The sequence below is a fragment of the Wyeomyia smithii genome, chromosome 2, assembly GCF_029784165.1.
Source record: "Wyeomyia smithii strain HCP4-BCI-WySm-NY-G18 chromosome 2, ASM2978416v1, whole genome shotgun sequence".
NCBI classification, from domain to species: Eukaryota; Metazoa; Arthropoda; class Insecta; order Diptera; family Culicidae; genus Wyeomyia; species Wyeomyia smithii.
The window spans coordinates 63,586,268-63,613,403 of NC_073695.1; the positions used below are offsets into that span (position 1 = coordinate 63,586,268).

The window sequence follows — 27,136 nt, forward strand, 5'->3', positions numbered from 1 at the left end:
GACTGAAAACTCAAAATCTCACATTCCTAAATACTTCATATCTATAAATTTGGATCCAGAAATTTTCAAATTCTAACATCCCAGAATCTTAAGATCCTAATCACCTAAAACAATAAAATTCTGAAACTTCCAAAAACTGACGACCTATTGTCCTAATATCATAAAATTCTTAAAAATTGAATCAAGAAATCTCAAAATCCTAAAATTATAAAATCATCAAATCCCAAAATTATTAAACTAGAATACAAAAAGCAAAGCCTTAGTTCTACATTTCGCTTTGACCCTCTTTTTTTATATACATACTTTGCAGCCAACTGTTTAATGTACAAGACAATTGTGGGATTAGCTCTGCGATTCTAATGACACTAACAGTATCTCTCGAGCCGAGACTCGAACGAAATTTTTGGCTTGTGAGAATTAAAAATTCACAATTTCCTTAGAATCTAAAATCATAAAAAATATATCTTGGAAATCTAAAATCTCAAAACCTTAAATTTTACAATTCTAGAAGCTTATAACTAAACTAAACATACAGCTAAACTTGATTTTTTTAATATAAATACCGAAAATCCGGGACTTTAAAATCTCAATATCATAAAAAAAATTAAATCTCGCAACCCCAAAATTTTCATATTTTAAAGACGAAAAAACCGACGAAAAGTCTTTGTGATCCCAAAACAATTAAATTTTAGTATTCTTCAAATTCTTAAAACCCAAAATCCTGAAATCGTTAGAAAATACGTACGCTTAAGTCATTTTAACGTGAATTCGTTGTTTGCGTGGCATGATTTTAATGGTTTTTTATTTTCAAATCGTTCATTGGAAGTGTCCGAAGAGTTTATTTAATACAATTGCTGAACCCTTTTTATATTTTTTCTTGATTTTCAGCTCGATTCACAGGTATTTTCTCTTGCTATTGATTCTTTTTCGAAAATGTTCAGCAGATATGGTTAAAAACTTTTAGAAAATAAAGTTATAAATAAAAAACGTGGATTTCGGAATTTACGCGTTTATTTTACGTTGATTTCAGAGTTTGTGTGGTTTTGTGTACGTGGACTTCGTGATTTACGCAGTGCGTATTCCCCGCTTAAAAAAGGACCTCCGACAGTTCTAAAATCCAAAAAACATAAAAGTTCAAAATCTCAAAACCCAAGGCGCAAAAATACTGCTTTTTTTGTCTTTTTGACTCATCACTGCGACCAGAGACATTTGATCTATTGTGATTGCTCAGGTGTTTCCTGTATTGCGCAATTCATATTATTGGCCAGTATCACTATTGAAATAAATGATACGCTTTTTCTCATTTATATACGTGCTTGTGTGTGAGATTTTACCCTACCGTTTTAAGCTTACTGCTCTACAATACCGAGCCTCTTTCTATCCTACCAACATTGCCAAATTATATTTCCCCAACTTCACCTGACGTTCCTCACTGGCCAGGTTTATTTTAAGAGGGACTTATTATGTCAAAAGGAAGGAGTATTATCGTAACCTCGTTCCCCGTGCCAATATCGCCAATTGCAATATCCTGGAGAGGATAAATATTCCTATGATCAGTTTCATTATAAGAAGGACTTATTTTGTCAATAGGAGGGAGTCTTATCGAAACCTCGTTCCTCCTACCAACACCGCGTCACAATCACAATTCCCTGAAGAGGCATTTAGTGCTTTACCTTGGGTCAGTTTTATTATATGTAGAACTTTTTTTTGTCAAGAGGAAGCAGACTTATCGAACCTCGTTCCTCCAGCCAAGATCGTGCCATAATCACAATTCCCTGAAGAAAACTATTTTACGTTACTCAGTCCAGTTTTACTATAAGAGGGACTTGTTTTCGTTAGGATGAAGGTCAGCAGAGATACTACAGAATTCAACTTGAAGGAAAGGTATGTAGTAGGGAGCCTGAGAATGAACCCATGTTGAAGTCGTTTGACAACCAAATCGCCTGATTCTACTAAGATTCGAACCCACGACCACCCGCTTTTCAAAGCGGACTCTGTAACCTTGCGGCTACGAAGCTCCCCGTAAAATCCTGCATTGCTGAAATCCCAAAAAATCAAAATCATTGAATGCTAAAATTTGAAAATCTTAAATTCCTAAATTCTTACAATCTCAAACGATCCGTGAAAAATAACTGAATGCTGTCTGCATTTGCTCGACGGTATAAATAAATAAAATCTCAACATTCTAAAACCCGAAATTCCATAAACCTATACTCTAAAAATTCCTAAATTCTAAAATCAAAAAACTCTTTAATTCTGAAATCTTACATTCCTTAATAAGTAAACCCCTGATATTATAAAATCCCAACATCTGATAGTTCTAAAATTTTACATTCTCAAAATCGTAAATGTTTTAAACCGCAAAATCCTAGAATTATAGTATTTTTTATACTGAAATCCCAAAATCTGAAAATCATATAAAAATAAAACTAATCTTTTTATTAGTTTCTCTAGTATAATTGTTGTTTTTTCTTTCTGTTTCCCATTTATTCATTGTCTTTTACTATTATTTTTTCAGGTTTATATTTGTCGTTTCTATTAATTTTGTATTATTTTTGTTTTGTGGTCTTATATCAGTTATTTCTTTGCAATCCCTATTTTTCTGTTTTTAATATTTTTTTGTTTAAGTTTTGTTTTCCTATTTTCTGTTATACAATGTTCCGACTTTCTTTTTTCCGCTGGTACTTCAACTTCTTCGTTGAATACAATTGTTAGATTTCTAATCCTTGCTGCAAAGTACAAACCAACTCTACCTAGCGGTAACCAAGGCCAAAAAAGGCCGCCGTTTCAAGTTAAGTAAGCCAGTAGGCAATCGGTGGTAACCAAGGCGCGTGTTTGCATACGGGGAAAATGCTCTTGTTGGGACTGGGAATTTTACTGGTCGTGTCAACAATCAAAGTTGATGAGAAAAAAGGTTTTTTTCCAGGAAACAAAGGACAAAAAATTGACAGCGACCATTTCAACGGCGTTCATTCGTTCGAACGAAAAGGTTCTAGATATGCTTATTTGTAAGACAGTTTTATTTTCACTAAATTCTACTAAGTCATTGTTTGAATTTGAGTGCACAATTTACTGCAGTAAAACTTTGCCGAATAGATATGACGAGAATCAAATTAGATAGTTTGTAGCGCTAAAAAACTGAATGGCATGTGGTTATTCTTATCGTAGATTAAATCTGATTTTTGGGTTGCATATTATTTTCTTAAAGTTTATTTTCAGGATGGGAGAGTAGCAAAAAAAAACGGCACATGACCTACACGCATATAGTGTTGCTTGCCTAGTGGACATTGTGTAGCGTTATAACGAGGTGCCACTGGTCCCGCACCAGAAGCACAGAGAAGCCATAGTCCGGTAGAGATGGTCGGGTTTCGGGTTTTCAAACCCGAAACCCGAACCCGACCCGTACCCGACGGGTTCGGGTCGGGTTCGGGTTTGAAAATTTTTAAAAGTGTCGGGTACGGGTCGGGTTCGGGTTTTGTGAAAAAAATATTTTCGGGTTCGGGTCGGGTTCGGGTTTGAAAATGTCGGGTTCAGGTCGGGTTTGGGTATTAAAACCCGAAACCCGATTATAAAATCTATGAAATCTCGGGTTCGGGTCGGGTTCGGGTTTCAATAGAATAAAATTTTCGGGTTCGGGTCGGGTTCGGATTTGATCGAATAAAAAAGTTTCGGGTTCGGGTCGGGTTCGGGTTTTAATCGAAAAAAAAAAATCGGGTTCGGGTCGGGTACGGGTTTGAAAAACATCAAACCCGACCATCTCTATAGTCCGGCAGTAGATTAACCCATGGAAAACATTGTGAAGGATATATGACACATTTGTGTTGGATGGGATTTTTTTGCTGTTGTTGTCTCGGGAAGCAGCAAAACGTGATGAAAAGCTGGATCCAACGTTTATTCCGTTGGAAAATTTTCCATCGCCGAATGAACTACGGTGGGCGACATAAAAAATGAGCGTTTGACGAAGTTTTAGGTAATATTCACAAGCCATGTTTGGAGATTACTTTAGCCTGATTTTTTTTCCTTCTAAATAAAACAAAAACTTTGGTTTCATCCTCAAAACTGAATCGTCAGCATTTCATCACTGCAGAATTTTCAGCTTGCGTTGAACCGGATCTTGAGTGCCTTCACTAAAAATTTGTTATTCAACATTATTACAGAATATGAAAAGCATGCGTTCTGACCGACGACGGATTTCCGTCATTTGCGAGGGAAAGTTAGCAACAGGCTACATTGAAACAGGTGTAACATCCGGGACAGACTTCCCGACAGCATACGCATATACAAACACTCTTTGGCGGAGGGGGTGAGGGGGTAAAAGGTAGAAACGCAAACAACAACGGTAACATTAACAGTGGATGTAATGCATGAAGATGAGCAAAGGTGATGCAACAACGACTGGCAAGGCAAGAGAAATCGGCATGAAAGTGGGAGTGAGGATGGAATCAATAACGGGAAAGTATGGCGCTTCGAACAATTTCGAAAAACAGCAAAAGCTATGTTCGGGTTGTATGTGTGTGTGTGTGTTTTTTTTTACACTAGCACACACACCCTTTTTTCTCCTTTTCAGTGTTCTGTACAGTGAACAGCGATTGATGGGTGATGTACGGATAGGATGGATGGTTGTTCGGTGGAAGTATACAAAACAATATGTTCGGTTATTGGCCTGATGGGGCTTCGACGGAGGGAAAGTTAGTATACCTTCGAAAGAAGGGAAGCAATTGGAAAATCATGTTGCGCGAGCAGATGGGAAGGGTGATTGCTCTTCAGTTAAACGCACATGCACCGAATACCCGTCACAACAAGGAGACTAGGGGCGGGGGAGATCGGGACAATAGATGGGGGGGGGGGGGGAAAGTTAATCAATTTGATGAAAGTTTGACTGCGCACGGATGAGAGATGCATGTAAAATGAGTTTTTTTTTCGCTGGTTGATAGGGCAAAGAAAGATATTTGATTTTTTTTCCTGTTTTGTTAAAGATGAATTGAAGGGTAGGGAAAAGAAGGGAAACAGTTTCTACTTACTCGATAAGCATTTGACGTAATGAGTCTTCGTCCTCCCCATCGCCACGATCGCTCTTGCGAGAGCCAATAGAAGCGGTGCCGTCGTTTCCTACGTATCTTGATCGCTTAAGTGAACTTGCACGAGACGACCTGTGATGCTGTGAGTGCTGTGCAGACGAGAAACGCCCATCATCTACACCACTACTGCGCTGGGAGTCAATCGATTGGGATCGGTACACTGAAACGACATTGGAAAACGAATCATATAAGTATAAAGACAAACTTAAAATTGCTACTAAATTTAACTGTATATGCGTGGAACAATTTTCAAGTATAATGTTTAAAGTTTTACTTCCCTGCTTAACGGCATGCCTTTTCTTAGACAGACAGCCAAAAGGTTTACGGAGTGCGACATTATAGTTAGCACTTTTTCATGATTCAACAAACGAATTTGCATTTATCAAGATATTTGAACCATGTCTTCATTTTGTCAGTCATTAAGTCATATAGACGTTTCCGTCATTGATAGTTTCGCCAGATACATCAATCGCATCTTTGAGCGTACTGTCGAAATGATGATCTGCTTTGAGCTCTTCTATAGCAGCAAGGCCTCGACGTTACGCATATTTTCAACTAGATCCTTTGAACTTTGAGAGAGAAATGTATGGGTAAAAGTTCAAGCAAAATCTTGAGCAAAAACACAGTGTTGAACTCAATTATGAATGCGTCAAGCCCTCTGGCAGTAAAACAAATTTCAGTATTAGAGGTACTGATGCCAAGATGAATCTTACTCAAACATTAATTGATAGCTCCATGATTCAGATCAACAATTTTGATCATACGCTATTTGGGGAAAAGTTTCCTCTAAATTTGATATTGAATAAAGACGTTCGAGAAAACATTGAAATTATATCTATGTTCTATAATGCCTAATCCTTCTTATAAATGTTTTTTTTTTGTTAGGGAATTAGAATTACGTTGTCGATTGATGTGAACTTTTGTAATGTATTCCAGTCAATTGCTATACGTGTCCTCTTACAAAATACAATGACCACTAATGTTGAGTGATCAGTTACCTGCACGGACAATAATTTGTTGAGCTCTAAGAGCTTTTTTAAAAGATTTTCGTTTGGTGTTATAAACCTTCAGATTGGAAACACTTTTTGACATCCAACCAATTGGTTATCACTTTTTGTTCCTCCCAGCGTTCAAGCTCCATTTTCACTGCACAGTTTGATTTACCGCAGAAAGGTTCTGGGCCGTAAAAATGTGAGTTAGATCCCAATAAAAATTGACTGAGTTTGTTCGACACTGCTGTCACAATGTGAGAATACATTCCTAGACAATTGAGAAAATTGCAGTTTAGTTTTCAAAAAACATTTGATTTCACATTTGTTCTATTCCAAGTGCTTCTTATTCTCTCTAATTCGACGTTTTTAAGACACTGTTGATTACCAAAATTTCTCAGCTTTCCAACAAAATCAACAGCATTGAGCTAGCTATCACACTTCTTGTGCTAGAGCTTCTTGTGCTAGACCTGGAAATAACACAACTGGAAAAGTGAACAACACTACAGTAGTTAAATATTGGCCATTTGCGTAGAAGGATAATTTTCATCTAATAGGGTCCTCACCCCTTGAAGGATTTTAGGTCAGCTCCCTAACACCCTGTATTATAGCTGAAAATTTATCCGTTACAATTCGAAACAAAACCTTTACAGGTTTTACAAGGGTTAAATTGATCAAATGCAAAAAGAAGGGCAAAAAACAGATTTTTAAAATTATCAATGGGTTTTTGCACACTAATGAGCAATTTGACTGTCTTTAAAAAAATATATTCTTCATATCTCTTCTAGGTGGATTAATCACAAAATTATCCATTTTGAAAAAGCGCAATAACATACATAGATTTTTCTTAAAATAAAAAACAGGGTGTTCAATAAGTTTGAATATACCCTGTCATCGTTGTGTAGGTGCGCACCATGTGCATACTGTGTATTGATACTGGTGTCAGCTTTAGACGCGTATGGTAATTGCTGACATTTGTTGTTTGTTTACCACGCACGATGAAAGAGTACAGCGACGTCGTAGTAAAGTTGTTTGCGGCACGCAGGTCAAGATTTCTTGTTTTCTTATGAGAATCTCTTCATCTTGCAACAGCCGCACAATGCTTAAAATGATCAGCTGTGGGCTTCAACGTTGGCCAGCTTCTTCTCGTTCAACATGGACGTTCTGCGGTTCCAGAGCGCTGCGTTGGTGATGGTTTGGGGGGCCGTACACAGGCGTGGAAAACTCCCTTTGGTGTTTATCGAGAAAAATAGTGAAAATTAACGTCGCGTACAATAAGGCCGTGGTTCTGGAGAAGGTTGTGGCCCGGCACTTTGAGGTTACTGTGGGAAGAATCATTACGTCCATCAACAGGACGGCGCACATACTCATACGGCGAATGTCGGAAGCGTGGTGTCGGAAGTATTTAACTGTTCCCATTGCCGGGCAGGGTCGGGCCGTGTCCATGTTCTCTCCGGGATTTTTCATGCATTCACACTGCTCCGTGTTTGAACCGTGCCTTTGCCGTGCTCTGGTAGAGAAATATTGATATGTGTATGTGAAAGAACGTCTTCGACTTTTTTTCATACCGCAGCGCACTCTGCGCAAAATATGTCACTACAACATACACGCACCTACCTGAGTGCCTTCCGTGCACTCTCCGGGCAACACAAAATATCGTCGGCAATGATATGTTTTCTCCCGCTCGTCGGCAGCACGGCGGTAACTCGGCGGACTTTCATTCATGGTCGTACATGTTGGCCAAGCAGAGCGAACATAAAGTAAGCAGTATGGACCACTTTAGGGAGCTCGTTTTGTAACCTGTGCGGTTGCAATTTTAGCATCGAGTGGAAAATTTACCTAATTTTGTGTAACGCCACTAGAGCGTGTACGCGTAAAAGTAACCCTCATTTTGGGTATTGCTGCGAGAGAGTGTATATGTGAAAATTACCCGCATTTGGACACTCCCGCAGCAACGTGTATTTATTATGACAGTTCTCACCACTTGCGCTGAATATCGTTCACGTAAATTCGTTTGAATTCGTTCGTTTTTTTGTTTGTGAACGATATTGTCGCGTTTAGTACACGCAAAACTTTCCCTTATTACTTTAGAAGCAATAGCGCAAAATTACCTTTCAGGTAACAAATCCATTACTAAAAAAGCAATAAAATTCTTCCCCAGTCAAGTAACAACACATACTGTCATATATTTAGCACGTGTTATGCAACGTTTTTTCTGCCGAAAAACGCTCCCTTTCCACCTCAAGTCAAAAAAAAAAAAAAATCACACACCGTCGCATAAGTTGCACATGTTACAAGTTTTTTCAATCTCCAATTCATCCGGTGGGCGTGTATTAGTTCGCTCGTTGTATGCATACGGAGTAGCGAAAAAATATGACAAGAGCTGCCAAGCAACATTTTCCCCGTCATAGAGTATGCAAACGTTGATGATTTCAAAGACTTGAAATGCGCCTTAAAATGACATCACGATCTGTAAACTGCGTCAGAGAAAAATAAAAACATTCGCTTTCTTGCAAGCTATTTACAGCACATAATCATTGGTTCATGGAAACTCATTTGGACCTGTTTGAATATACAAAACTCGTGCCCATTCAGAACAATATTCGCAACTTCGGCAACTCTGGTCAGACAGTATTACATATTTCCATTTCAAGTAAACACTGGGGGACGAAACGAAAGTGTTTCTAATTGGACATTTGAGAATGACGGTTGAGGTTCTGATTATGTGTGGATGAAGGGAGACAAAAATGAACCAGATCGTTGCATCAATACAAATGCAGCGAGTGAAGTCTTGCCAACACATGCATAGCGGTGCTTGGCTGTATGTTCTCCTGCAGAAACACATACAAGCGTGTGGCCGTCATAATTTTTATTACTTTTTGTTTGTTACTTTTTGTGTATAATGCGCAGTCATAAGACACAAAAAGTAATAAAAAATTGCCCAAAAGTAATAAAATATTCCCCGTTTGCGTTGGGTGTAGGGTCGATAATTTTTTCATTGTATTTGTGAATTAATGTTTAGGGTTAGATAGGCCGGAATTTCCCTCTAACTGCGGAAAAGTGGTGTGCGAATGCTGACTAAGACGTCACGGCGGGTTTGTTGTGGTCGGCAACAAAGGCAGCCATCGCGGGAAGGAGTTGAGTTTAGCTTCGATCACGGTAGGACACACACGTCGCGTTTTGTTATTGTTTAATAAGTGCGCGTTTACTGTTTTATATTACAGTTTGTGTTTTTGATTTGTGTCCTGCGTAGTTGCAGCGAAGGTTGTTCCGCTGCTACGTGAAGACCAGCGAAGGTTGTTCCGCTGGCCCGTGATTCGAGAGTTTGTGTTTGGTGTTTGCTCGCCGAGTAGGGTAAGCTACGCTATTGGCTACCCCCGGCTAAGTGCCAAGGAGCAGAAGTTTAAACACCACCCGCCGAGGATTGTCGCAGCAGCTGGGAGTCCGGGAGCTGCAGAAGCAGCTGGAAAGCCACCCTAGACGACCATTCCGGAAATCGCCACCAACGACAGCTGAGGAAAAAACCGGAATAAACGCGATAAGTTTTTGTTTATTAATTTTGTTTATTTTTTCCCTCTGTTCTAGCAAAGATCCGAAAGTCCATTAGAGGTATCTGGCCGCCCTGTAGGGGTTTCGCCGGGCAAATTTTAGTGTGTACAGGGTGGCCCCAGTTTTCATGATCTGGGATGATATGCCGGCTGACCCGATGCATGCCGCGTGCGATTTTTTTGAAAAAACGTCTGAAGCTCGTCACACAGCATAAAGAGGCTGTGCTCCCAGCTGAATCGTGGTAAAGGTTATTATTATATACTGCTACAATAAAAAATGATTCAGGAAAGACTATCTTGTATTTTTTTAACAGATTTGTGTATTCGAAATAATTAAACACACTCTAGATCAGTTAAACCTATCGTGACGACACAATCAATTTAGAGCATAACATCAGCAAAATAAAACCCTGCATTAGCTGGCTTCAATATTAACCAACACGAAAGTAGATTCATATGCCTGCGTCTTACGAACCTGGGGAAATGACACAATTTGAAAAGAGGTGGGGTAACTTAGAGCATTGCACAATGGTCCAGAAGCCGAATGTAGGAGGGAATTCGGACCTGGAGGCCGACAGTAATATTCTACAGAGAAACTTTCTTCTAAAAAGTTGTTACATATAATGCAGCGCTTATTTTCAGGTTATTGAAAGTGAGGGTGACCAACATTTTCGATGAAATTAAATGTCTAACTTTTTCATCTTTGTAGTTATGTGAAATAATGTTCTACAGTGTTGTAATTGAGAAGTGCCGATTGTAATTTTAACTTGTTCCCGTGCCAGATGGCAGAAATGCAGCAATCTTAGTCTCGCAACAGCATTTATGCTATTATGTCTTTAAAAAAAGACGGTTATAGTTTGACATCACAGCAGAATTTCTATCCTTATATCCGACACGAGAACGGGAACATTGTTTTCCTTCAAACCGTGTTTTGTTTAGAACTCTATCGGTTCGGCTCGGCTGCACAGTGATCCAGGAATGTAATCTAGCGGAACGAAATTAATAACTCCGGATCGTGTTGGTTTATTTGAGATAGTGTTTTCGGCAATTTTAATAAAAATAACCAAGGAATATTTTTGTATAAAAATATTAAGTACTAAACGTGTACTAAATTAGAACTAAGTTTTTTCTTAATTTTTTGAATTTAGAATAAGGTTTTTTTTTAAAGTTGTTTATAAGCCAATAATAGGGAGCTCTTCCAAAGTCACAACTTTTCAAGATTTTTTATTGATTTTTTTGGACAAAATGGATAAAACTTTTATTTTATTCTATTTGTTTTTCTAAGTGTACTAACAAACTCTATGAGTTTTTAATTATAAATCTTTTAAACCCTGAAGATTGCCGCAGGAATAGGATGGCTATGGCCTGCAGTTTTTGAGATACTCAATAAAAACGAAAATTTTGATAATTTTTTAAATGTCATATCTCAATTAGCGCACAAAAGCGCAACCTGAAATTCTCAGGACTGGAAGAATATTAAACTATGTGCATGTAGGCAAAATTTCAATCCGGAACTCCTTGGAGCTTCTACTCTGTGAGTAATTTTGTAGAATTCTACAAGATTAGAAAAAAGCATACTATTTTGTTTCCAATATTATGCCAAATATTTTCAGAGTAATAAAAAGAATTAAATATGAACTCTTTTGGTCCAAAAATATGCATTTGTAGCACAAGTGAAAAATCTTGATGTGATCACAGTAGGCATGGTTTTAAAATTGTACCTTGCGTTCATGGTGACGTCTTGAATGGTTTTGTCACGCGAAGTTCTTTTGCTGTTGATATACATGTTTTTTCGGTTCTGAATAACCTACGGCTACGAGTTTGAAAAATTTAACAAGTTCAGAAAATTCAACCACTTCGTAAACAACGAAGATATTTTTACTAAATATCTCAAAAACTACAGGCCATAGCCATCCTATTTCCGCGGTAAAGCTCAAGGTTTCAAACATTTATAATTAGAAACTCATAGAGTTTATAAGTACACTTAGAAAAACAAATAGAATGAAAAAAAAAGTTTGTCCATTTTGTCAAAAAATATCATACACTGTGGCTTCTTGAATAGTTGTAACTTTGGAAGAGTTTCATATTATTGGCTGATGATAAACATCTTTGTAGAAAAAACATCTTTCTAAATTAAAAAAAAAGAAAAAAAATAGTGCTAGTTTGGTGCGAATATGACCATGGTGCATTTATGTGATAGTTGATATAAATTTGCAATTGCATTATTCGCCGTTTTTCAAGGTTACTATATGTATTTGAAGGGCGTAATGAATTTGATTTTTTTTTCCAATAAACTACAACTGTGGTTAAAACCCGCCTCTCAAACAAGCGCCATTAAAGTGGACAATCCTGAAGTAAGTTCTCTGTAATTCGACAGTAATGTAAAACAGCAATCAAAAGACACACCAAGAAAAGGCAACAGTAACGTGAATCATCAAATTGATCCACTGCATTCGAGTGTATTCTCAAACGTATTGCAAAAAATACATTGAAATAAGACAGGTTGTCGTACTTTACGTTAACTCTGTGGCCGTGTCTTATAAACAACCTCTGTAACTATGTTTTTCTTTTTTTGAATATAACGGATTTATATTGAAAAAAAAAACACCTTTTCGCTCCTACTCTTCTAAATACATTTTAACATCAAAATTTTTTAACCAGTTTCAGAGTCCTGAAATCGTGAATATCTCAATATTCACCACATTTCACTCTACATATGGAGATTTTTTCGAAAAACATGCTTTTTTTGTATTTGAGTAACTTCAACTTAAAAACATGATAAAAGTTATAAAATTTACTTAATTTTCGTGAAAATGATACACCGATGATTGCCGTTTTTCGCATCGGAAGATCTACCCTGTTAATCAGCTGTGTTTGTTCTGATTGCGACACATGTTTGTTGTTTACTTGTAAGAGTAGAGAACAAGGTTTACTTGTAAGAGTAGAGAACGGAGCTTTCGCGAAACAAAAGATTCAGGCGTCTGAAATTTATCAAAGAAAACTATCTATAACAGATTATTTGCTGCCTTGTGTCAAGAAATTATTTGGAAGAAAAAGTCTCTGCTCTCCATCAGATTCAACGCCAGCGCATAAGGCATTGGGTGTTTAGAAGTGCTGCAGCGAAAATTCAACGTGCTTTATTAGCATCCTCCAACGATTAGAATCCATTGGACTCTACCATTGGTGGGTACATGCTAGGAAAGCGGGGTGAACTTTGGCCACAACTTTGGAATTTCAAGAGCTGAATAACTGTAACTTCACTAATCTTCCATGAGGATGAAAAAAAACCGGGGGAGAAATATTGAAGAAATAATAAAAAAGAAATAAAATAGTGTATCACTTTCACGGTGACACCCTGTAAAACATGTCGAATAGTTATTTTTTTCTGGCCACCCTATTTCGGAACTGTGCTCAAAATTGTAGGTGTTGAATATCCAGACACATGTTATATGTTGGGTCATTAGGGTGGCCAGTTCCTAGATAGGGTGATCAGAAAAACGGTTTAATTTATGTATTTTATGTTCAGGAGATCCCCCCAGGGCTATATTTGATTTAATTTAATTTATTTATTTTTTTGTATCAATATAAAATTTAATGTCTATTTTCTGTTTTTCTAAACTTTAATTAGGTTTACGAGAAGAATCTAGGAAAGAGAAGGAAAACTAATATTTTAAAAAATTATAAAATTAAGTTTTTTCAAAACATCTTGTCTTTCATTTCTTCATTCTGGAATTCTTACCTAGAGTTTCACTATAGCACAGAACAGATATGCAACTTCGAACAAAACTCTGCAGCAAATCGGTGCCCAAGCTTTCGCATTCATTTTTTGCTGTTCCATCCTACATTGATTTTACAGTGCATCGTTCGAACAGTTCGCTCCAATAGTTTGAACATGTACCAAAAAACTATTTTTTTTTTGCTTTAATGACCAGGCAAAAAGGTGATCTTGAATAGTTGAATCTATCAAAATCAAGTTAAGACAGGATCGCATTCAAGAGATCTTTAAGTGGAAATTCAGTAACAATTCACAATCAACGTCAATGAAACAAATTAAACTAAAAATCTTTCAACCATTCAAACATTGTCTAACAAATTTTCTTGGATCGTACACCTCACGACTGCTAAAACTATTTTAACCTGTTAGTTGAATATTTTCGTTGGACTTGGAAACCGAATTTCTCGATCAACGACAATATTTATGTCTCGTACCGTTTTTTATACCTAACATTGCTAGAAATGCATATCAGACGCGCTGTACAAGCACTGCTTGCGACATTAGGTACAATGTAAAAATTGATTGTCGTTAGTCAAGATATTCAGTTTTCAACTTGGGCAACAATGAAATTCATTAAAAAGATATCTACATAAAAACCGTTGCACGTATGCGGGTGGTACTGTACGTTTATCATGAAAAGGCACCCTCGCTATACCAGTACCGGGAAGAACAAAGAACTCTCCCGATGAAAAAGCGGCGAGAGCTCATACAGTCCTTTTGTTGAGTGAATGGAATATAAGCGTAATGAAATTTCGAGTGTAAAATGCATGCTCTCCACCGCTAGATGTCGATACTTAAAATAAAAAGATTTTGCCTCGTTTTTGGTTCTTCAGTTGAACAGATGTGACTATAGTCTTGATGCATTGTTCTGTCTTGATCCATTTTTGTGCAAAAGTAACAGAAATAGCCAAAATATGAACTGACCTCGAAATGTATCATAACTACAATTATGGGTCACTATATTCAATGCACCGAGTATTATTATTATTTCAGTGACACTTTAAAATTTAATCATTTCAATCGTACAAATAAGATTACAAATTAGTTGAAAAAAATGCTCTCTTTTTTTAACTAATTTGTAATCATGGCTCGATGCAGTTGCCTGTGCCAGCATGTTTTCCTTCAAGACATCAGTTTTAATAACATTCTAACAGCAGATCGTTAAACTGTCTGATAAAGGAGATGGTTACGAGCTCTCCGAAGAAGCTTCACCTTCAAGACATCAAAATAGTCTAAGCTCAGGGAAGCAAACATTAGTTGACTTATTGGGACGGGGAGGTTCAGTCATTTTTTTGCCGCCGATAGAGAGGATATCGTAGCAGACTGTTGGTGTCTACTCATGAAATCTGTGCTAGGCGTGCTCTCATATGATTGGTTCATTGTTCGTGAAAACTCGACCTTGAAACTTTTATTTGATTTTCATTGTTAAGCAATGAAGTGATAAGGAAAACTAAAGTATCAAAAAATTGTCCACAATTTTATCAATCCAACGACATATTGACTATTGTGATCCATCATGTGGTTACATCGATATTACTGTTTGAAATCTTTCATTCCAATGTCACACTTTGATTTTAGTTTCCGCAGAATGAATCCCGATATAGTGCGGTAAGACATAGTCCTACGTCAAAATACCATGGCTAACGAAAATTGTCGAGTTTCTTGAAAGTAAACGTATTTTCGTAAAAAAGCAAAGCCTTGGTGCTACTTTCGGATTCGGAACTCAACCTTCTGTTGATTATACACAGACTTTGCAGCCAACTGTTTAATGTACAGGACAATTGCAGGGCTAGTGCTACGATCCTACTGACAATAACAGTCTCTTACGAGCCGGAACTCGAACCTACGACGACCAGCTTGTTAGGCCACCATCGTACCTCGTGACCAACTGGAAGGTATTTTCGTAAAAGTGACCCATCATTTGGAGTGACTGTATATTGTGCTTTTGTTATTCGCTCTAATGCTTTAAGTGAGAATTCTTGTTGAAATTGTCCAAAATCAAATTTCAGACGAATCGCATAAGTATTTTTTTTGCTGAATCGAAACGCAGATTTCAAACAAAAAGCTGCAGAAATTTTTCAAAAATGCCAATATACCTCTTTGCATCTACATCTGTTAGCAAACATTTGCTTCTGTTTGTAAGCATGACAAATAAATACCAGCGAGTGTACTAGATGAAAAATATCAGACTGTTTGCCATTAACTTTAATAAAAAGGTTGTAATTTTACAAGGTTCTCTTAAGCGTGATAAAATAATGAAACGTAAAATGAAACCCAATTAAATTACAGGTACTTTGTAGGCTTCCCACTTAAACACTTAACAGTTATTTCCCCCCAACTCGAAAGTGACTAAAAGTACCGTAGAAAAATCCATCTCCACTACCAGGGCCCGATCATCCCTAAACGACAGAACAGTTTCACTCCCCGGAGCGGGGCGTATAGATTGATGTACTTTGGGAAATGAGCCGAGCTGATGAACGGTCAAATGAAGCGATTAAACTAAAAGGTGAAAGCTTCTACCGGAAAACCAAAACCAACGCAACAGACGGTGAAGAAGGCCGCCATCCGTGGCGTGGCGGAAAAGTTGATGCACTCGACGAACATTCTTCCCATTGCTGATCCCTTCTGTGACGACTGGTATTTTCCTCCGTCCCAACCGATCGACGGGATGAAATGTTATAAATTTTAGATTGTCGAATTTTCCACTCCGGCTACGGGCTTACTAATTTAAATTAAAATTCTTCGTCTGTCTGTTCGGGTGGTTCACTTTTCGACCTTTTACTGGTGATACGCGCAAGATGTACATCTACCAGGTCCAGAGTTTTCTCGCTCGGGCGAAGCAATCGAGAACTGCTGGTGAATATTTCAAGTCTGCTCTGTCTTATCTAGCGTATGAGGCAAGAGTTCATAGAGACGATAAGGAGAGAATATGGTTGGGATGTGGCATCTCATTGATTATTTACATTATTGATGTCGGCGGAGGATGCTGGCTCGTGTTGTCCTAGGTGGTGTACGTCTAGCGAACGGACGCAGAGTGGAGCGCCAAAGAAAGAGGCTCTTCTCTGAAGGAAACAGTAACGCTGATGATGTTGAAATTGTTCAATAAATATTGATCAATTCGGAACGAGCTGGATTTCGACGGGAGCACATTTACTGGCATAATAATGACACACTTGCTGAGTCGGTGAGCCTAGGGAGAGAATAGTTGGAATAGGCTGCAATGAATGGATGGATGATTTTACAAGAAGGTTCGCTGTTTAGCGATGATATTGCGTGCCGGGAAAGGCAGTGAATAATGAAAAAAGACTGATTGCTAACCAGCAAGATTTAGTACTTAGGGGAAAAACGATAAACGGTAATCAAACCAAACGGATCCCGATATGCTATCTGGAAATGCCTCTGAACGATGGCAGTTCAGAAGTAAACTTTCAAAATTTGAGTAAAAATTATTAAATTAACTTAGGAAAACTCAAAAAAAAAACAACCTTAATTATTGATTACTGCCAAAAATAAGAATGCTCCAAATTTCGTGCACCTGATTTCATTTAATCAGTAACAACCAGAAAGTCGAAACACAAACACAATGAACCTTTTCGAGCGTTTGCAGTTTTTCATCCCAACTGATAGCAAACTTTACCGGTAAAGTTTTATCTCTGACAAAAAAGGATCCGCACAGCGCATACCAATGAGAGGCTACTGCCGTACCGGTAGATTTACTCTAGGATTTGGCAGAGCCAGTACCAAAAGGTTGGTGCTGGGAGGAGCGAAGGGATTAATCTTTGTGTCTATCTACGACCTCTGATATAATTTACACTAGAAGGTAATTCGATTTTGATAGAAAATTAATGAACATTCAATGGCGGGAACGGGTTCCGAACAAGATCGACTCCCGAGATAGAAAAAAACGATATAAGGTAATAAAAATGAGTGTTTGAAAAAGGGGAAAAAGGGGATTCGATTTATTACACCCTAGAGAACGATTTAGAATAATGCGAGTCGGAATAAAATATCAAACTATCTACGGAACTTACCGTCTGGGCGCAGTCGAATTGGAGGTGAGGTCAGCTTGAGTGTTGATGATAGGGCCTGCGAGTCCAGGGGCCCTCCAAACACATAATCGTACGTAGCTTCCTGACTTAAGGTTGATACTGGAAGTTGGGAAATAAAAACTGTTACAGATTAATACACAGTAATATGCGAAAACCAAAAGAAAACGAACACCAAACAGCAACAAGCATGCAAATTTTGAAAGAAACTAAAAAGAAAAGAAAAATGAAACTAAAGACCGCTAATTGAAATGAGTTGAGGCTTTATCGAATTTAACGTTAACAAAAGAAACTTATTCAGAAAAAAAAACACATAGAAATGACTTAAACAACTGAAACAAAACAAAATACTTACATGAAGTCATACTTGAAGCGCACAAATCATACCAAGAACTGAAAATTCACTATATTTTGGTTGCTTAAAATCGCGAAGAAGGTCAAAAACACACCAAAAACATGCTGGGCTATCGATATGAGTGTTACAATTGATAAGACAAAAATTGCGTGGCCATTTGCAACGCTCACTAATCGGTAGTGGTAGTAGTAGTATTAGTAGTAGTAGTAGTAGTAGTGGTTTTGGTAGTAGTAGATCGCAACCAACCTGGAAATACGGACAGCGGTTGCAGCACTTGCGTTGAACGTAACGGCGGTGGTAACGGCGGTAACTGAGGCTCTGGGCCGTTCGAGATGGAAGACGGAGGAGAGATCATCGAGGGGTCGCCGTATGCCGCCATAGCATGGAGACGGCCGGCTGTGTGTGTTAGTAGTAGTGGTAGTAGTGATGGTACCGCGGAGTGATCATGTTGTGATGTTAGTAGAGGTGACGAACGGAACGCGAGATCGGAAAAGAAACATTAGAGATAATATAGAATATGGGAGATTTTTTTTTTGATAATCAATATTCAGGGTTTTGAGGTCAGTTTGATATGTTGCGATATAGATAAGGTTATTTTTCGTAATAAAACGGATGGTGCATAAGTCACTATCACGAATTGAATATTGAAATACAAGATAAACTATAGTTTACCCATTCGCAGATTCGACGTATTTTGATGTCTACTATTATTACTATTGGTATTGGTCTAACAAACAATTTTGTTTAATAACATAACAGATATAATAATTAAAGACTATTTGATTCAAATTTTTCTTCACCGCGAAATTATAGGTGGATTTTTTTCAGATAGGATTTAATAGAGAGTTTTACAATCTTTGATTTTACGATGAGCAACTATTCGTGCGTTATGATATTTTTAGCACCTATCAAGCAGCAGTCTGAATAATATAATAATTTTTTTTTTGTTTTCCAAAAAGAACTTGTAACTTATAAACAAAAGATTGAAGATGAAAGATTCCTGTGAATTTTGGTGCCCCTAGCAAAAATAACTTTTTCAGATACTCTGATTCGACCACTCCTCGCTCCGTAAAAAACCCTTAAAAACGCATAGTGCTTAAAAGAAAATGAGTGAGGGAATCAAAAATAAATGTCAGTTTTAAGAAACAGTGTTGCCAGATATGTTCTTTTTGCAATCAAAAAATTAAATTGCATGCTTCGGTGATTTTTTATTACAATTCCGACAATTTCATCGTATTCCTGAGAAAATTTTATATGAAAACACTCATCAACCTGACGCGGTAAGGGTGATTTTTTTTAAATATTGAGTTCGTTTATAAGGGACTCAGAGCCGTAGGTACTCCATTTTGCGTAGGGGGGAAGAGAAATTTCATTTATTTAAACTTTTTTTCTTATAGAGTAATCGGTTTAATGCAGCTTAAATCCTATACAATAAGTAATCTGAAATCGAAAAGACCACGTTGTCGATTTATCATTGGAGATGTCTATTAGTCAAAATTGAGAAGCGCTCAAAGTTTTTGCGATATTTCTTTCAATCAGTAAATTTATTTGAGACTATATTTAGCCCATCTCATGTCATTCAATCGCATTATTATCGGTACTCAAACATGCTTTTTAATCATTTAGAATATTTTCAGTTAAAAAAGCAGAGAAAATGTTATATTTCAGTAAACTTTCAAAATTTTTTGAATTATTAAAAAAAAAACTACAAATCCGTTCCATATGATAAAAAATACAGTTGTAGATGCTTAAACCACCGGGCTACCTAACAGAGATACCTAAAAATCACTGAAGTTAAGGACTCAAAAATCACTGTTAGTATAAGATCAGCTGACATACGAGCAAAGTTTAACTTGCATCAGATTTGTCGTCTTCACCTAATCAAATAATCTACTTTTTCAATAATGCGAACAGGAAAAATCTGATTAGAATTGCTTTTTAGAAATTTCCACCAAATATGTATCAATTATGTTTGAGCAGGAATTGCTCTGAGCATATTTCTCCGACTTATAGAGAACGTTTAACACAAAAATGCTTTCTACTCAAAGAACCCACCAAAGGGAACACTACGGAATTAACAAATTTGTTTGTAAGTTTTTATTTTATGACGAAACGTATTTGTGATATTAATTGATTTGTAATCTGTATTTTTCCCATTGGTTTTTTATGTATTAAAACAAAAAAATTTGAAGATGGTCGAAAGATTAGGTACACCGAAACGTAGCAAGTTGTTCATGCAAAAGTTAGACTGTGCGTTACCACATCAATATTGCGTCGTTTCAGAGCATCTTTTTTACTGTTTCGGAACCAGTAAAACGAATGTGTGTTCTTCATAACGCATTTGGTGCTCTAGCGAATGTTCAATGTATTGGACGGCTCAAAACCAAAACACTTTTGAAGTATTAACCGGTGCTAGTATTGCCATGATGATTAGTACTGGTATTGGTATTTTTTTTCAGAATGCTGCTATCGTTAAAGTAGTGCAAGCAGTAATCACTACTGATGATCTTGGTATTGACTAGGTTAATGCAAATATGAACTGATCGATTCACTATCATGAATCCGGTCATTCAAAAACATCATCGAATCAATAACAATTAAAAAGGGATTGAATTTGTTTAAAACATTTTGCATTTCACGACGACTCTGGTTTCATTTATATGCATTCGGTTCCACGTTACTGGCACCAGCGTCAGTAAATTCTGTTGCAACGAGGCTCACTATTGGCTGTTTCGGTTGCTGACTGTGATTAGGGATGCACGAGTTTTTGATACGCACCGACTCGCAAAAGTAACCAGCGGTTACTTTTGCCCAGGGCCTTTCGACACGAGGGGCACCCCTGGTTCTAGACCAGACGTGAATACAGCGAAGCGTTAAATCTACCAACTATTTTTTTTTTTGAGAAAAGAGGCTCCACAAAAATTTCTGTCCCGGGCCCCCAACTCCGGAATCCCGCTCTGCATTTCACCCCCTTAACTCCTTTCCCAAAAAAACTTATGTGTACAAATTATTTCATGGATGAACAAACCCTGGAAATTTCAGCTCGATTGGGGGACATCGATACAAAACGCAGTTGCGCTCCTAACACAATGGGTTTAAATAATGATTTAAAACATGTATGAATAATGAAATTTTCTCGGTCGTTACTAGAACGGCGCATTTTTTAATAACATCAAATGAAAGCTCTTGAGTTGCTCTGTAAAACGTATAGCTTAGATACAGGGTCCGGTTTTGTTGACAAGCAAAAAAGAGCTGTAATAATCACCATTTTTTGAAGAAAAATGCAAAAAACCACGACAGCAACTCTTAACAACCGGCTTTTTATATATTTTTTTTGATATGATAGAATGTCGATTTTTGAAGAAATCAATCAATTGAATTATCAATCAAAATCAATGTTATCAAAGTCACAACATTTTATTAGTTTTCAGCTGATTTTAGACTCCAAATTTTCAAGGGTCTTTTTTACCCCACTCAACCCTTTTCAAAAAATCTGATATTATGTAAAGCTTTGTTTTGTTATATAAATAAGAACAACCCTGAATATTTCAGTACGATCAGAGAACTCTGATATTTTTTTATATTTCTGAAACATATTATTTATTTCCATTTCACTAGTTTTTCAATTACTAATATATGTTCGAAAACAAATTGTTCTAGACCCCCCGATAGAACATTTCAATTCTGATAGGATAGTAAAGGGGACAGCTCAAGCTTTCGAATGACGAGTATTAGAGCGACACTAATTGTTTTTGGATAAGTTCTTCAACCAGAGACACCGTGAAGATGTCACATAAAGAAAATTTCCTGCATTTTCAAATTAGTTGGAAAAGTGACGATTGAAGTTTTCAGTCGAAAATGAAATTTTTACTGGAATTTTAAAATTAACATAGAATTTTATGAGCATGTTAACATCCAAATCAGGTCAATGTAAACACGTTATCAGTAAGCAGAAGCAGAAAATTTTTTTTTCAGTTTTAAGATACTAAAAAACAACGAAGATGCCATATTTGAAAGTCATCTGGCTGTTGTCTTAAAACATAAACCAGGCTAGAGTGATAAACAACATTAGCTTCAGCAAGTAATGTTTGCATAGTAACAACAATAATAACAAGTAAGGTTATGGAAGGTAATATTTTCTTGCAGATACTGATGCAAAAAACTTTTAATTGAAAAATACAAATATAATTGTGAAAACCATAATATCAAGAAATGTTTTCGGTCCTTCTCTATACCGCAACCGCGGGATGCAACTAGGTTTCTCATATAGAAATAAAATCATTTAGCTAAAAAAATATAATCATCAGTACAGCTCGTTAAACTACAGGTCAGCCTCGATTATATATAGTCTCCGATTTTTTTTTTACTATATATAATCGAAAAAAAAAATTTTTATTTATTTTACACAAGTGATTTGTGGTTTTCGAATAAATAAGAAGAATTTCATTTTTGACTAATCCCCCTAAAAATTAGAAAACACATTTTTTACAAAAAAAATATATATATATATACCTTGCAGTTATTCCTGATGTAATTGCAGTCAAAGGTAAAGAAAAAATTTAACCAGTGTATATTGATTTTTCAACTCGTTTGTATTTAATTTTTCCAATTGAAAAAAAAAGTTTTTAAATTTATTAAAATTTCCATTTTTCTTTTGGAAATTATTTTTTTTTAGGTATTTTTATACGTAGGTATTTTGTTGTTTTATTTTTATTTTTTTTTAATTTTCAAAATTTCCAAAAAAATCAATTTTTTCTTATATTTTTTAAATTTTTTCCCCTTCCTATCAAGCGTTACGTATTTTATGGATGTTATCTTACGACATATTAGCTCTAGAAGAGTCATATGAGAAATTCGAAAAAAAAAAATGTTTGCTACTAAATATAATCGAGTCTGAAATCATAAATAATCGAATCACATATAATCGAGTTCGGTTGTCTTAAAGCGACAATGGACGACTATCTGATAAAGCAGGTGGTTACGAACTGTCCAAGAAGGCTTTACCTTCAAGACATCAAAACAGTCTAGGCTCAGGGAAGTAACCATTAGGTGACCTGTTCGAGGTGAACAACACATGGTTAAAGCCTCGTTAAAGTAATAAATAAATAACTAATAGGGGACCTGTGGGGAACAGGAGATCCTGTCGTTTTTTTTTGCCGCTGATATAGAGGATTTCACAGCAGGCAGCTGATGTCTACTCATAAAGTCTGTGCTCTCATGTGATTGGTAGATTGTTCGTGAAAATTCGACCTTGGAACTTTTATTTAATTTTTACTGTTTAGCAATTAAGTGATAATGATAACTGAAGTATCAAAAAATTATCTATCATTTTGTCACTCCAACGACATATTGACTATTGTATTCCATCATGTAGTTACATTAGTATTGCCGTTTGAACGATTTCGATATAGTGCGGTAAAACGTAGTCCTACGTCAAAAGTGCGTTTTTGGCACAAATAAATAAACCACGTTGTTGTGGTGTGGGTGACGGGAGGTTGACCAAAAAACCACGAAAGACCAGGGGGGTAGGGAGGGGGGTTATAATAATTGAACAAAATATGACTACGTTGTTTAGGATGGCCCTCTAAGAGATTCAACCGACGAAGAAACACTCTGAGAGAACCGTCAGTGTGAATCTGAAATTTTATGAAACGATTAACATTATCTGATAAACGTTTGACCTCCTGATTAGACTGCAATTTTTTAAGTAAGATTATATTCGGGTCAGCTAACGGACTGAGTAATGTATTCGGGATGCGGAAAAGTCCGGCTAAAACATATAAAATAAACGTGAATGAATCACAACCAGCACACTTACTTTGCAGGTTTTTCACATTATACTGAAAGTGCATAATTTAATTTCATGGGAGATTTTTGAAAGATGTGTATCATTTTTATGTGTTTACATAACACTAATATAAAAAAAAAAAAAAAACAAAATGATATGTCATACTGCTATAACCCCGATGAGATGTATGATAAAAATTGACCTTCGAATATCGTTTAGTGGTAGGGCCTAAAAATTTCGTCTTCTCGAACAAAGTCCCCAAAATTTCACCTCGTCAAAGTTTCAACTTTTTGATCGATGAAAATAATGCACAGGTAGTAGTTCATGAAATTGTCGATATAGAAATGTTTTTTTGATGCCAAATGTCTTAGAAATGCATAAAACGCCGAGATTTGGTGTTACCTAAAAACAAATTTTTAGAAAAAAATCGAGTTTCTGGGACTTAGAAATTTTTGAGCTGGGAGAGTGAATTGAATATCAAGATAAGAATTGTAATGCAATCGAAGAAATATTCATCACAATAGTATCGTAACATATCCTATACAGGGTTGATATTTGTTGGCACTCTTGAGTGAAAGTGAAAAAAGCATCCATAAACGTTATTTTTTTACAATCCTTTCAATGTTCTCCCTTCCCGCTTTTTGCATGGAAGCGAACTGTCAAAACACCTCATTATATTTCATGCGATGGAAGCAAGACAACAAAATCAGTTTATCAGTTAACGAAGATTGTCAAGACATCGGCCAGTGTCAGTGAAAAAGTGTTTCGGTGAGGTTCATTTTGGTTGAGTGGACTGTTTGTTTTTCTTTTTCGATTTGAAGTGAAGATCTTTCGGTTGGATTTGTCGTCAAATTTTATTCCGTAACCGTGAACGATGCGCGCGATCTATTTCATCTGAGTATAACAGCACGTTACTAGGACGAAAATCTAGTGTATCTGAAAGAGTGCTGCGATCATTGGAAGTGAAAATTGAAAATGATTGGCTGTAATTTTCGAGGAATTTTGCTGGGGAAAATGACTTTTATCAGCACTGATCCTTTATTATGGTACGACACTGCTAGCATATTATATACGATATTTCATTAATGTGGTTCAGTCATTTTCCATCAGGATGATCTTCTTTGTCAAAATTTCGAAAAAAAATGATGAAAAAACCGAATTTGGATAAAATATTGAAGACAGTAGTATCCAGACATTCAAATATTGAAGACAGTAGTATCTAAACATTCAAAATTCCAGCACAATTGGACTTCGAAAACACGCGCCTTGAAGTTGTTAAAGTTTCACTTTTTCAAAAAATGAAGAAAAGCACAGGCAGTAGGGCTCAAAAGCGTCGTCTTCTCGTGAAAACTTCTATTAGTTAAGGCACATAGGGGGAACTGAATTAAAAAAAATTGGGTCCAGCTGAATTTTTCTCTGTGGTATAGTGGGGCACCGAAATGTCAAATTTTTTATACCAGCATTAATATTGCCGAGGGGCTATACAAAGATGCAATAGCATTTTTACTTTACTAAGTTTTTACAACAATTAGTGAAATTTTAGGAAGAACCCAAAGTCAAGCAATTGATGATAAGGCTAGTATATACTGTTCATACAGAACAGTCACCAGACCTGACTGCTTCTGTTGAATAAAAAACCAAACGAGTGCGGTATAGTATGTACTTATATACGAAAGTATGTAAGTATTTATAGCAACTTGGAGTTGCATTTTCGGGATAACCATGACTAATTGGAAGGAACATTTGCATCTTTTTGAAAAACGAAACAAAAACCTGTCGAAACACCCATTTTTGGGTTAGAATGTAGTAGAAAAACAGTAAACCACACTGAATAAAGTAAAGAATACTTTGAGCCCAGTATGTTTTAAAGGTTTTAAATGATACAGCGATGTTCACACATAACACGGTTGTAGACCTTTTCAAACTTAATAAATTCACGCGTCAGCCGCAGAAACAACACCAAAAGCGTGAACATATTCATGCATTAAATACATCTTGGATTTTAATCTCCTAACAATATTTGTGCTCACTAAATTTACTTATCAGAATTAATTTATTGGAGAATTAGAATTTTGGTTTTCAAATAAAATCTCAATTTACAAACATATATAGTTTTCGATGGTACTAGAGTTTCCAAAAACATAACCCTTTATTTTATTTCAACATCATACTACAAGCGGTACAAAATCTTAAATCAGTATTCTATTTTCGGCAGTATTTTGATGATTAATCAATCAATTTATGGAAATATTTTTCAACAAAAATATTTTATTGAAAAGCTGAAAAAAATTCAATTTTTGCACCCCACAGATGATTGATGCCTTCAAGCACTACTGAAACATTATTCAACTTGCGAGCAGTGCCGCCAGATTCACAGAATAACTCATACTTAACCGATAGTTCAAAACCAATAATGATGACTGTCTTTTGTAGCAGATGACGTTTACTGTATACGGATTATAAACAATTTGTAATCGTTTAAGAGGTTAAGCTGAATTAATGTATCCTAATTGGGTGCTTCATAGCTTATAGAACTACTGTCCAAAAATATGGAGTTAAGAGATAACTTACTAACGTCTAAGTCGAAACAAATTTTGCAATATCAGAGATTATCCTGCCTGATCACCAGACATATATAATGCACTTCTGTATTGGTTACATATGCCTAATGATAATGGTTACTTGAGTTTTAATGAAAAGGCAAAAACAGTACATCACTGTGGACTTACTGTAGAATTAGCTTAGGAGCTCTCAAAGATTTTGCAGTGGGTGCACCGGTTTATTGGGTCATATTGATGAATTCCACAAAATTCTAAGTACTTAAGTATATCGTTTTACTTTATTGCGTGAACACACACTATTGCACATTTTGTACAAGAACCGGTTTGTTTTAAGTTTTAGTATAGCTCATTTTGTTCACTTTTCCCGCACCTGAGTACACCCGCACAAAGAAGAAAACCACCAATACTGCCATTCAAATATTGTCAACAATGGTTTGCTTTGATTCTCGTTCGGCTGATTCATCGCTTTTAAAAGTGATTATTCATCTTCTACTGTTAGGAACAACCACCACCGTGCACTGTCAAAAAACTCCATTTTTCGTTAAAAACTAAACATATGATAAATTTGACAGCAGCTTTACTAGAGTGTTTCGCGAACACTATGTTCAGAAAAGTTGTACCCACAAAATCGAAAACGACATTAGTGATGTACTTATGTTTGGAAACATTTCTTTTTGTTGAAATTAAAACTGTAAAACCCAAACAATATTCTTCCAGTTTTCAAAAAAATATTGTGAGCAACACTGCTCTTGAAAGATCAACGTCAAATGACAAGTATAAGGGCATCTTCAGCGGAGGTGCAAATCGATGTTTTGTTCTTTTTTTTTTGGAACAAACTCAAATTCAGTGAAGCACCGCTATTGCAAATTTTGTTTTATAGGTATAACTGGGGTGACATTGCACATCTAGTTTCGAGTAACTGGTACAAAAATAAATGATCACTGATGAGCGTTATGTTAGGTTAGAAAATAGAAAAAATCGTTCGAATCGAGCTGC

General features: G+C 36.3%; 1 protein-coding gene across 27 annotated transcripts in view; it reads right to left on the minus strand.

The window, feature by feature from the left end:
- LOC129721480 (glucose transporter type 1) overlaps positions 1 to 27,136 on the minus strand; it is a 551,257-nt gene that overhangs the window by 186,118 nt on the left and 338,003 nt on the right. For 22 of the 27 annotated variants that reach the window (XR_008727400.1, XR_008727398.1, XR_008727397.1 and 19 more), the window contains 3 exons: positions 18,038 to 18,187; positions 17,422 to 17,559; positions 5,022 to 5,238 (listed from right to left, as the gene is read on the minus strand). The exons of 1 other annotated variant lie outside the window; for it this stretch is intronic. Coding sequence is in view for 21 of the 26 variants with exons in the window: in XM_055674105.1 (XP_055530080.1) it covers positions 5,022 to 5,238; positions 17,422 to 17,559; positions 18,038 to 18,170 (488 nt within the window). In the remaining 5 variants the exon portion in view is untranslated. Of the gene's footprint in view, positions 1 to 5,021; positions 5,239 to 17,421; positions 17,560 to 17,791; positions 18,188 to 27,136 lie in introns of those variants that run through there. 4 more of the 27 variants (XM_055674094.1, XM_055674100.1, XM_055674099.1 and 1 more) reach the window with 4 other exon arrangements.